Source organism: Pagrus major, chromosome 16, assembly GCF_040436345.1.
Source record: "Pagrus major chromosome 16, Pma_NU_1.0".
In the NCBI taxonomy this organism is placed as follows: Eukaryota; Metazoa; Chordata; class Actinopteri; order Spariformes; family Sparidae; genus Pagrus; species Pagrus major.
In genome coordinates this window covers 16,406,346-16,419,303 of record NC_133230.1, presented here as the reverse complement: position 1 = coordinate 16,419,303, position 12,958 = coordinate 16,406,346, and the positions used below count along the sequence as shown (strand labels likewise).

Genomic DNA, 12,958 nt, shown 5'->3' with positions numbered 1-12,958 from the left:
CGGTTTGTGGCATTCAGTCTAACGCAGGGACAATCCACGGCCTGCATTTTTCAGGGGCGCCACGCATAGTAGGGGTGAAGCGTCTGTGTGATGGTGCCTCCGTACATGAGGGCACAACCAAAAGCAAAGACTGGCAAGGAAAAGCAAAAGACGGGAAAAAAGACGAGCTTGTTGCGGTCGGTCTCCAGTGAAAGTAGGCGCGCGTGAGGGGAAGGAGTGGGAAGGACTCCGGGGTGTGTGCATGTGTGTGTGTGAAGAGGTGGGAGGGGAGAGAAAGGAGAGCCAGAGAGAAGAGAGAGAGAGACAGAGAGAGAAAGAGAGAGAGAGACTGGGGGTTCATGGTGAAATATCGAAGAGGGAGGGATAGAGGAGGAGTGTGTCGGTGGGGAGAGGAAAGAGGAGGGGGTAGGAATAGGAATACATTTTTTTCCCTTTTCTTTTTACACTCACGGTATTTGAATTTTGTGCTTTTCTTTTCTTTTCACCCCTCTGTTCTGAGGCTAATACCTTCTCTTTCTGTGAGGAGAAAATAGAGAGGAAGAAAGGAGAAGAGAAAGAGCTACTGTGTGCTTTGTCTCCCGCCCCTGCCGTTCCTTTTCCTGGTTTCCTTTCTGCTCTGACTCTCCTCTATTCAGCCTATTTTCTGCACGTGCACTTGAACTCTAAATCCTGTCTGCTTTCCCCTCCCCTCTCTCTCTCTCTCTCTCTCTAACTGCGCATCTGTGTGTCTCTGCCTCTCTCTCTCTCTCTCTCTCTCTCTCTCCGAGGCAGAGGCTTGAAATAGTGCTAGCAGGCAGGAGAGAGCGAGCGGGAGGGAAAAGGAGAGGGCGAGGGGGACAAAAAAGGGGAGAGAGATGTTGAGAGGGGGGGAGGGGAAGAAGCTTAGACGGGCAGACACAGAGAGCACAGGGCTGCTGTGTGTGTGTGTGTGTGTGTGTGTGCACGTGCATATGCACATTTGTAAACACGCATTCAGGTACCTGGGCTTTAGATGCAGTGGTTCACGCTGCACGTTGGTGGTAATCCATGTATGATGTTAGCCTACATACCAGAAAAGAAATACATGACTTTTGGGGTCAAGGAAAGAAATAATTAAAACGGCAGGATTTTCGTCAGTACATAGTCTCAAATTACACAAGCTACAAAAAATACAAAATAATTAGTGCTACAAGGAATGCTTGGTTGTTCATTATTAATTAATCCCACTATTATTTTCTTCATTAATCGTTCAGTCAAAACATGTCACAACTAATGAAAAAGTCTTATCTCAAGCTACCAGAGCCAAAAAGTGATGCCTTCAATCTGCTTACGTTTTTGAAATGATGAGCAAAAACCCAAAGGGATTCCACTTACAAGGGAAGGAGGCAGGGAAGAGCTGCAAATCCTCACATCAAGCTGATACACGCAGATGTTTGATAAAATAATTACACAAGTAACACAATGAATGGATTGTTTTTTCAACTTATTAATCAATCAATTGATTCATTTCTGTTCTAAACACATCTTTGTCACATTTGTTTTAAATTTGATGCTTGATCAATAAAGGTATGTCTTATCTTATCTTTACTAACAGTCATGACATGCACACATCAGAGACTCGGCTCTGATTATATTTGTCGATAATTGTTGTTGGGTTTTTTTCAATCCTGAGAAAATAGTTGATCAGTCGATTAGTGCATCCACAGGAAATTAAAAACTCATAATTTTGATAAGCCATTAATTATTTAATTCAAATATCACGTTACAATGGAACAACTACTCTGCACGTGTATTGGCTACATGTCAGCAAGTAGTATTGAGTATTTCCATTTTCTGCTACTATATACTTCATATTCACTCCACATACATTTCAGAAGCAAATATTGTACTTTATATTTTGTACTCCTCTTCATTTATTTGATATCTTTAGTTACTAGATACTTTGCAAAATGCATGCTGCATTAGAGCCAAAGTAGAGCTTCTTAAAATGTGTTCATTTTATCAGTACTTGATTAAAGAACACTAGAAAAAAGCTGAATATCAGATCTGATAACTGGCCCGACCAGTAATTGTATACAGTATATACAGATATGTAAATGAATGCATAACTGTACTATTACTTGTACTTTTAATACTTGAGTACATTTATTGCCATAAAATTACTTTGGATACTTAAGTACACTTAATATAAGATACCTTAAGACTTTTACTGACATTTATTCGTATAGAAAATATTACCAAAGTAATATTTAAACACAATGTCTTTACTTTTAGTACAACCTTTGGTTATTTTTCACAACACTGCATGTTAGAATAAGAACCTTGCATCTTGTACTTGGCATTTTGCCATTATTTTCTTTTCATCATTTACTGAATGACTAAGCAGCTCTTCTTTGATTTGACCTGACTAAGGCGCAAGACAGGTGATGTTGTACCTTTGGAAATGGAGCTGCTAACTTATATATTGCGTACCTGAGAGGTTTTTGAATTTATAACTTGTGTAAGTAAAAAACCTTTATGCAAGAGTAATGCTGAATTTCAATACAGTTCACAGGTTAGACATGTTTACAGGTAGTAAAGGGTGGCACGAATAAAGACTTGATATAATATATCTACTTTTACTAATATCACATTAGGGGTTAAGGTAAAGAGGTGAGAACAGAGGAGAAGGAAGGCAGGTAATGGAGGTAAAGCAACAAAAGTGATGGAAAAACATGTCACATTGGAGAGGATGCTTTCTCTGTATGCCGTCTTCAGACATACCTACATTTGAGCCAGAGTTTTATTCAGACGGCAGGCACTGCATACTTTGCATTCTCCATACTTTGTTTTCCAAGGGCAGCATTCACCTTGGCAAGTAAAGCCGTGGCCACTACTCTGAATCAGAAAAGATGGAATACCACACATACCACTGCAGCAAGGACCGTTATCTCTTGGTCATCCTTTAAAATGTGTAACAATTGACAGTATTTTCTGAATGTCTTCATGGCCACAGGCTTATTTTACACAGCCAATGTGTCAGTCTAGAAGCAGGTTAAGCTTCAGCGTATGACTAACAAATGGAAGAGACATGTTGACTGATAGATAGATAGATAGATAGATAGATGGATAGTAGCTTATACACCACACATACAAAACACAAATGCAAACATATGATACAAGAGAATAAACTGTGATTATAGACTGTGTGTGCAGGCTACAAATGCTTCTGTCTGGTAGGAAAAAGGCGTTACTAACTCTGCATTGGTGATGTCTTCCTCAACGAGATGCCTTTCCCTCGCCTGCTGACTGCAGCACACTTCTTAAGAAGCCTTTGGGTCTGATGATAAAACAGAGAAATGGGCCAGAGATGTGAAAAAGGGTGCCACAGCACCACCCTCTGCTGGGATCCAGCGGGAATAGCTCACACACCCAGCAGCAGCAGCATCACAGTGACAAAGCTCGTTTTTGACATTGTTTGACCATCAGTTTGATGCTCAAATGTAGCTTATTGTGTGATTAAAATACACGTGGAGAAAACTGTCGTTTGTACGTGGTTTGGCTTGGTTTAAGAGTAGAGTCAAGCAGGGATTTGAAGCTGCAGGCGAGGTTAATTCAGGCTACGGTATCATCCTTTCCCAATGAGGGCAGTCTGCCCCCTCCCTGCCTCCCTCCTCGGCATCCTCCATTAAACAGCCTCGCCGCATTGGCTACCACCGGCTAAACTGGGGCTAAACTCCATCCCACATCTCACCACCAGGCTGACGGCTTTTTATGGGTGTATAAAAAGTAAGATATCCCTCATTAATGGAGAAAATGAGCGCAGGGTAATGTGTCAGTCATGCGTGCCGTCAGTGAACAGCTAACCTTCACCAGTCACTTAAGCTAGCTGGTAGCTTGCTAACGTTAGCAAAGATGTCAAGTTCGCGGTGACATGTTTAAGTATGGTTGATGTTGAGCTCACCCTTGTTGTCTCCACTTCTCTCTTTAGATGCCCAGCGTCACGGTGAAAGATGTCAACCAGCAGGAGTTTGTCAGGGCTCTGTCTGCTTTCCTCAAAAAGTAAGTAAGGCAGAAAAGCAGCATTCACTTGATGACTGGCTGATATCCAGCTGTCAATCAATCACAGGCTGATGGGAAATGTCACTGAAGGTCAAATAACAACTGACCTTAATGTCCTTGTTCTTCTATTTATTTCAACCTAAAGTTGATTTTCCTAAAGTGTCTGTTTAATAAAACAATGTAATTTTCTATTTATTGCAATAAAACCAAGGGTTTTTCAGAAATGCACTGTAGCGCTAATATAAATTACAGTGTTGTAGCGCTAAATTTTAGCATTTTTGTGATATATTGTGAAATATATTTGTATTGAGCGAAGGAACTAAGATTAATATTTAGTCCAGACACACAGAGCAGGGTGACATCACCTGTATTCAACAAACCAAACCACAACGAGCTGTAACTTACAGATTTCCAGAACCAGATGAAAAACAGGCTCAATGGGTGTCAGACAGATAGAGAAACTTGACGTCAACACAGTACAAATATCTACTGATGAAATAAAACCACTGAATGTAACATTACAGCCGGTGAAAAGTGTGAAAACATAGCCAATTTAAAAAAATTATAAATGATGGAGTAATACAACATGTTTGAATTTTTATATATATATGTATATATATATATATATATATATATATATATATATATGTATGTATATATATATATATGTATATATATATATATATATATATATATATATATATATATATATGTATATATATATATATATATATATATATATATATATATATATATATATATGTATATATATATATATATATATATATATGTATATATATATATATATATATATATATATATATATATATATGCAATAATTATCAACAGTTTCACATACTAAACTTTCAGTGGCATTAAAATAATCCCTCTTGGGAAAATCTACAGTCAAAATAAACCTAAAAGTGTGTTTCGCAGCTCCGAAGCTACTGTGTACTTAACGATACTCAAATCACAGCAGCATAAATACAGGAACATAGGCATAATATAAAGACTTTTCAATATCTACTTTAAGCGAAGCATGAAAAACAAAATTCAAAGGTAATAATTTGTATTGACACCAACATAAATAGTATCTATAGAATGTACTGAATCAAAATAGCCATAAACAAATTGATTTGACAGGAATATGCAGTGAAAAAACTTAAATATAGAAATCACACCTGAGGGAATGTAAAGCACCTTGGGTGTGAAAGGATTCAAAGAAGTGCCATAGCTAATGCGGGTATAAATATTGTATGTGGGCTACAGTATAGGTGAGAAATCGCAGTAACAGCCTGGGAGTCAGCCTGGATGTTGAGGCAGAACTGAAACTCTGCGCTGCAGTTTCCTTCAGAGTCTCTCGAATGTCACAGATACTCAGCAGACGGCAGCCTCACTCGTCATCCGTATACAGCATATAGACAATGTATGTGTAAGAGGAGGAGGAAGACACTCAAGTCTAGTGAAACTTAAACAAGAAGTGAATGCATGGGGAAGTGTCTGCAGCAAGTGGAACAAAGGTCTTTCCCTGTTGCTGTGTTCATACAAGTATTGCATCATATGTTAAATAATCCCATTTTCTGCACCTTATGTTGTTTGAGGAAACAGTCCACTCAGTTGATTCCTCACATCAACTGATAATTGATTTTCCAGGTCTGGCAAGCTGAAAGTCCCAGAATGGGTTGACACCGTGAAGCTTGCCAGGCATAAGGAGCTGGCTCCCTGTGATGACAACTGGTTTTACACCAGAGCAGGTTGGTGACACTGGAAGTGTTTCCCATACATCAGTTTATCTGCAGCAGCTGAAATGATCAGCCGATTCATGGATTAGCTGGCAAGAATTTCATTTTAATAATTGTTTTTTTTAATTGGCTTTTACGTATTTTACTGGTAACATTTTATAATATCCATCTTTCTATATATATATATATATATATATATATATATATATATATATATATATATATATATATATATATATATATATATATATATACATTTTCCTGAACATCCGGTTTCTTCTCAAGCACTCCTGCTGGTCTCTGGACCCCTCTTAAAGAATCCATGTGATATATGATGAAACAAAAAACACTATTGTCCAGTCCTATCATGAGTAGATTTTCCAAAACTGGTTCAATATATACAATGAAAGCACACAATCCTGTCTCAGCTGCTGTGTATGTTATCTACTTAGAGTATTGACAATAACAATAGCATAAGACCCTGTGGATGAAATTTGTCACACATTTGATAAGCTGGTATGTTTGACTTCATGTCTTTCGGGTGAACAAGTCAAGTTTCAGAAGATTTAACAAGGATATATTGCAACATATATGGTATACCCTTTGTATGTCTCAACAGCATCTACAGCTCGTCACCTGTACCTGCGAGGAGGTGTCGGGGTGGGCTCCATGATTAAGGTCTATGGGGGACGTCAGAGGAACGGCGTATGCCCTGCCCACTTCAGCGTGGGCTCCAGGAACGTGGCGAGGAAGGTCCTCCAGGCTCTGGAGGGCCTCAAGATGGTGGAGAAAGATCCAAATGGGTGAGAGAAAGAGAGAGACACTGTGGTAAAGACTACTGTATGTTGTGGTGATTTGAAAAAGTGATTTACATCTTTTTTTTTTAACATGTGCTCGCAGTGGACGGAGACTTACCCCTCAGGGCCAGAGAGATCTGGATAGGATCGCTGGACAGGTGGGTTGTTTTTTTTTGGTGCTTCAGTACATATAACATAAATGTTTTATGGATATCGAGTCGAGATGAGTCACAAATACATCATACCATAATTAAAGGTTATTTTCTTCATTTTAAAACAAAAACAATACGTGGCAGCCAAAGGGAAACAAGCTAGATGTCATGAATGCCCAACACCTTACTGAGAAGCATTTCACCCATGTTCACTCCACAAATCTGCGGCCTAGAAGCTGCTCCCTCTGGTGTTCTCTGTCACTTATTGCTGCATATACAATGATTAAACTAAAACTATGCTGTAATGTTTGTATTCAAGTAGGGAGGTTAGCTATTTCTTGGCAGCCCATCCCTGAATCATTTTTACTACCCCTGCTCATGCTTCCCTGTTTGATATGGCTGCGTGACTATCCCCTCTGCTCTCTCTGTCTCTTCCTTTGTATGTTTAGGTTGCCTCAGCAAACAAGAAACAGCGAAGTTTACAAAGCGCCATCTGAGGAATGCATGCAAAGAATCCAGACAAGTGAAATGCAGAAATGCCTTCCTGCTTATTTACTCGAGTTTGCTTGTCTCCCATATCACGCCAGTGCCAGCAGTAGCCAAGTACAAAAGGCATTTCATAGAGATGCATGTATCTATAGCACAGTAAGTGCAAGATAAATATTGTACATGGATGCTTTGCAACAGTATAGAGATTTGTTTTTTGTGTTAATAATGAATTTTGAGACAACAGTGGCCTTGTGACACAGAAACACTGAGAATACAGTATTACCAAGCAGGAGCATGTTAATATTGTTTTGCCAACAACTGTGAAACTCTACGTAGAAAAACAACACAAATGCAATGGAGGCTAATGTATATTTTTATTTATTCGTCCAGTATTTTGTCTTTACAGAATGTTATGCCTGAACATGTTATTTATGAGATGTATGTGAATGACACAATGATGCAAAAGGTGTTCTAAATAAACAGAGTACGAGCACTGAGTATATTGTGTCAATGTCAGCTCACACATGAATGTATGGGTGACTGTGTGCATTTAATTGCTGCTCATGACGCTGCTGATCCAGCCATTGTAGCGGCACACACGGGCGTAGACGCTGGGGTGTCCCTGCATGGCGCAGTCATAACCCCAGGACACGACTCCCTGCAGCTGACCGTTACACACCAGAGGACCACCAGAGTCTCCCTGCAGACACAAGCAGAACAATTATGCTACGTATGTTATGGTACATTTTGTCATCATGGTGAGCAATCACACTCAAACTCAAGAAAAGCAGCAAATAGTCGTACCTTTCCACAAATGTTTGTGTTAAAGAGTAAATTAACACCAGGCTGATAATCAGTGATCTTACTGCCGTCTTTGGTTGATAGTTTCGGAGTCATCTAAATCTTTACAGGTCAGCAGAAACAAGCTTTTCAGGGGGTGTTTAAGGGGAATTCCAGCATTTCAAACCTGGGCCCTGTGCTTACATGTTTTGGTGTGTAAATGATTCATACTTACCAAAGGTTTTGGAAGCTGGCAGCTGTGTGCTTGCTTAAAAGTGCTTGTTTTTGCCACTGACAGGCTCAGGTTGTTACTCTTAAGTGTCTGACAACATTATGGAAGGACACCTACAGATATAGTCCATTAATTTTGTTGAATAAGATCCCTTTAAGAAACACCAGAAACACAAGTCTTGCTCAAGGAGAAGTCTCGCTCTGAAATCTCGTGAGGTGTGTTGTTACAGTTGTCGTCTCATCTAGATTGTAAAAATCTGTTAAATATTCATCCATGACATTGGAAATCAATTCTCGCCGGCAGTTCCTCTAGGTCGCAGTTGCCCTAAAGGATTACTTTACATTACAGCCATCGCCTGCCAGCTGAGGCGATCTACTTGGCCCTTTCTAAGACTTTTGGTGAGTACGAATCCTTTACACAACACAACATGCAAACATACAACCCAGGTTTAAAAATACCAGAACTCCCCTTTAAGTTACTCCTGATTGATTTAATATGTTGTAATATGGTACATTTTCTGGCAAAATCACATGAGAAACAGTTTGGTTAGCCTGTTTTCATTTAATCCTGTTGACAAATTGGGTCATCACACAGATTCAAAACTCATTTAAATCCAATATTGCAATAAAGCAGTCCTGTAAATTGTCCTGGGACATTGCCCACAATGACCTACTTCACCCGAAGATATTTAAGTGATAGCTGGCAAGAGTTAAAAAGGTAAAGTTATGGAAAAACCTAAAATGGACGACACGTTTTTATTGTGTCATGATATTCATCATATAACTCATAAATAATACCTCCTTTGTGTTATGGTAAAACCATTATGTTGACAGAAATAGGTGGGTCGGTATACTGTTTAATATTTTTAGCATTTCACATTTAACAGCCCCCCCACTATATTTTACCAGACCCTTTGTTTCATCTGTAAGTGTCAGTAAAATCTCCTAACATAAAAAAAAAAAGAAAAAAAGAAGAGGAAACACGTTGAGAGGGTTAACCTGTCTCTTGCATCAGTGTTTCATCATCTTCCTGCAGTCACAGCAGTGGCGTAGTGGTAATTTAAAAAGTGGGGACACTGTGAAAATGTCTGCCTCTGTTTTTAATTAAAGGGTATCAGAGCGGATATGTGAATCATATAATACTCAGTGCTCAGTGAAAAATATGGGCTAGACAGTATACTTTTGTGTGCTCAGCACCACTGAGTCACACACTCTTTGTACTGCGACCACCTGACTCCCTGTGTGTGTTCAGTGTGGTTTAGTCCAACTCACTTGGCAGCTGCTGGCGCCTCCTTGCATGAATCCAGAGCAAACCATGTTGTCGCTGATCATGCCGGGGTAGGCGTTCCTGCAGATCCTGTCGTCGATGATGGGCTGCCTCAGGCACTGCAGCCTGTCAGGGAAGTTGTCTGGGGAGCAGCAAGACAAGTCTCAGTTACAGGACCTATACCATTATGTAAATACTACATTTACTCTGAATAACATGGGAATAATGGGGTTTAAAGCAATATTATGTAGGAATAACTCAGTGCTGTAAGAGTCATCCTCTATCATTATTGAGGCCACACTTAATAACCTTGCTTCTCTTTTCCCTTACTTTCTCTCTCAGCTGTCAGACTCAACTTACTGCCATTGGTGGCCATGTTTCCCCACCCTGACACCATGCAGTTCTCGTCAGCCACGGGGCAGCGAGAGGGCAGGGACACAGTCTGGACGTAGCTGTTGAGGGTGGCGGGGCGACTCAGTTTGATCAGCATGATGTCGTTGTCCAGGTTGTAGCTGTTGTAATACGGGTGCATTATCATCTTGGAAGCATCAATCCACTGCTCGGTGCCCTCGTTCACAGCGATGTTGTGCTCGCCAAGGCGGACCTGGATGCGACTGGCACAGGGATGAAAGTTAAGTCCGGTTTCTTAAAAATATTTCTGCATCCTTCATTCATCATAATTATTTAAAGTGAGACCACAAACACAATTATGCTAACAGACTGCACATATAGTAGCTTAGCTTGTTTGTGAGCTCTCTCAGTGACATCACAACAAAGCGGCCAATCAGCAAGCAAACGAGGAAGTACATTTCAAAATCTTACATGAAATATGTCAACTGTCTTATTGCTGAGTTTACAGATGTTGTTATGTCTCGTACCTTTCGTAAACATAATATGGAAACAATCTCTCGCTTATTTTTTTAATAACAGATATTTTTTTAAATCTCATCCTAAGCTTTCTACCTTTCTTCTAAATCTAAATTTGCGACTTGTATCCCTCAAATTAATGGAAAAAAGTATTTTAAACTTATGAGTAACTATGAAACAATTTCCCCTGAAATCTATGCCTGGTTGTGTTTTTATATTGTTTTATTTATTTATTTATTTGTATTCACCACCATCACATCAACACACATATAACCTACATCAAAGTACAATAAGCTAAAAATGGGTAAAGCTTTGGTTTTTAATAAATCCATTTAGTTAACACTAGCTACCATTACTGGTCATACCAGACCAAGTAAGGATTTATTTATTTATTTATTATGAATTGAAAATGTAATTTGTAATATGAAGATTGTGTTTTTCCTCCTCCCTTTAAACGTAGCATACATGGGCCTACAGTAATGTTGTGAATAGTGCACATCTATTGGTGAGTGATAAATGGCCACACATTAGAGGAGTTGGGGAATTTTAAGCTGCTTCTTCTGTTTTATTTTCAATCCTGCAAATGTTAAATAGATTGAATAAATTGTCAGAGTTTAGCACATGTGTGGATCTGCTTGTACTCATTGGTTGATACTTACTTGCTTTGTTATAATAAAATTCCATGTGCATTTAAGTTGAGTCCTTCAATACAATTTAGCTGGTTGTAAAGGAAGTTTGGACAAAAAGTACTGTACTTACGACATGTAGCAGTGAGCAGCAGATACCACCCACTGGCTGGAGATGAGGGATCCACCGCAGAAGTGGTATCCAGCGTTCAGAGACACCTGGAAGGGAACAGAGTGTCCGGGACACTCGTACCCTCCGACAACCTTCTCATCCTCAGCTGCAGCAACTGAAACACCATGTGAGGTATATTATGGCACAAGGAAAACCTAGAATACGTCACCATTGCAAAGTGCATAAGGTCCTTAAACAAGGGCAGAAAAGTAATTTAAAGTTATTTAATCAAAGCAGGAGATAAAATGGAGTTTGGTTGGTCCCTTACATGCTGCGCCAAGCAGAGTCAGGAATATCAGGGCCTTCATGGTGAGTTTCCTCTTAATGTGAGAAAATCCACACCGTTACTCTTTATATACACCTGCATCAGCCTTCCAGTTCAACACCTTGTTCTGGGAATGAACCACATGGCTGAAGACAAACAGTAAGACTGTTTGACACTTACAGCAATTGCTGACACTTACAGCATCAGCAATTATGTAATTTCAACCCTGTAAAGTCTAATATGCAAAGGAAGATTTCATATTAAAGATTTTATTGGAAAGCAGGTAAAAACACTTATATGTCTGTCAGGGTGAATATTGTTTTATCAAAAACTCAGCAGGGGATCAGTCCAGTTCAGATGACGATGTGTAGTACCTTATTTTAACTGTGTCTGATAGCAGTTCAGAGTTTGCAGGTGTAACCGGTCTCAACTCAGCAGGTAACATATGAGAGGTTTCTCAGTAATTACATAATAACTCTGATAAGACTGTTTCAAAACTGAGTGCAGTGCATATCCATGTTTCCCCAACCTCAACTATTCGGTATTTTGTATTCTTCAGTTAAACAGATGTTGTGATGTATCGATTATCACAGAGTCACTATTTGGTGATACTATTGTTATCAATAATAATAATACAAACTCAGAAATATGTATGTTTTCCATAACTGAATGAACAAGCTGTTCTCAGAGGAAAATAAGGTCCCCAGAACACAGTTTGAAGCTAGAAAGGTGGCAGGGTCCGCCAAATATAAACAAAGTAAAACAGTATGACATTGTGTTGTCCTTTAAGGTCAGTTTGTGTATTCACTTTATTCAGTCATGAAAACAAAGAGTTTGTTTATTTAGTTTGTTTAGGCTTAAAAAACGCTTTCTCTTCTGATTAAAATGTCTTCTCCAAAACTACATATTGCACCTTTAATAACACTCAATAATTATAGCTACAAAAGTGTCGATAGTGTCAGTGAAGTGAGGTGTCTAATCAGGGCCCAAAGGACACTAAAAGACAGTCTGTTCACCCTGCTGCCATCTGACAAGATACAGAAGTATCCGCTGCCGTACCACCAGACTACAGAGCAGCTTCTTTCCTCAGGCTGTGAGACTCCTGAACTCATCCTCAACACTCCACCGTAAAAATAGTTTTTCTTGGACTACAACTTGCTTTTAGCGTACAAGCGGACAATTAAATGAAATCCCCAAATTTGCACCACACTCATACGGGCACAATTTCTTTCTTTTTAGCAGCCCAGTCCAAACTCACTGGAGGTGGTTTCTCTTTCTTGCATGAACATTTGTATAAATTCACTAAAGAATTAGGGCTAGAGCGATTATCAAGGCCGATATTCAGCATTTTCCAATTATCAGGATCGGTTATTTTTCTGTCAGATTGCAGATAAAACAAACTAATTGTGCTATTTTGGCTCTGATGCAGCATCCTCTCACACAATGTCCCCCCACAACACTATCTGATTGGTAACACGTCACAATTAATGGCCTATAAACACTGAATAATCTGAATCTGCAAAGTAACTTAAGTTATTAAATAAATGTAG

At 39.3% G+C, this 12,958-nt stretch overlaps 2 protein-coding genes across 3 annotated transcripts; one reads left to right on the top strand and one right to left on the bottom strand.

Annotated features, from left to right (window-relative positions):
• Positions 1 to 3,389: 3,389 nt before the first annotated feature.
• On the top strand, positions 3,390 to 7,355 carry LOC141011054 (small ribosomal subunit protein eS19). Of its 2 annotated transcripts, none has more exons than XM_073484261.1 (6): positions 3,390 to 3,747; positions 3,950 to 4,020; positions 5,674 to 5,774; positions 6,382 to 6,565; positions 6,663 to 6,717; positions 7,161 to 7,355. In XM_073484261.1, the coding sequence occupies exons 2-6, from the start codon at positions 3,950 to 3,952 to the stop codon at positions 7,206 to 7,208; spliced, it is 459 nt and encodes a 152-aa protein (XP_073340362.1). In that variant the 5' UTR covers positions 3,390 to 3,747; the 3' UTR covers positions 7,209 to 7,355. The 2 variants fall into 2 exon arrangements, with proteins under 2 accessions (XP_073340362.1, XP_073340363.1); XM_073484262.1 differs by lacking the exon at positions 3,390 to 3,747 and adding an exon at positions 3,801 to 3,850.
• A 200-nt stretch (positions 7,356 to 7,555) lies between these two features.
• On the bottom strand, positions 7,556 to 11,271 carry LOC141011052 (trypsin-3-like). Its single transcript, XM_073484260.1, has 4 exons — positions 11,105 to 11,271; positions 9,839 to 10,092; positions 9,484 to 9,620; positions 7,556 to 7,900 (listed from the first exon to the last, which is right to left on the bottom strand). The coding sequence occupies exons 1-4, from the start codon at positions 11,107 to 11,109 to the stop codon at positions 7,751 to 7,753; spliced, it is 546 nt and encodes a 181-aa protein (XP_073340361.1). The 5' UTR covers positions 11,110 to 11,271; the 3' UTR covers positions 7,556 to 7,750.
• Between the last annotated feature and the right edge of the window lie 1,687 nt (positions 11,272 to 12,958).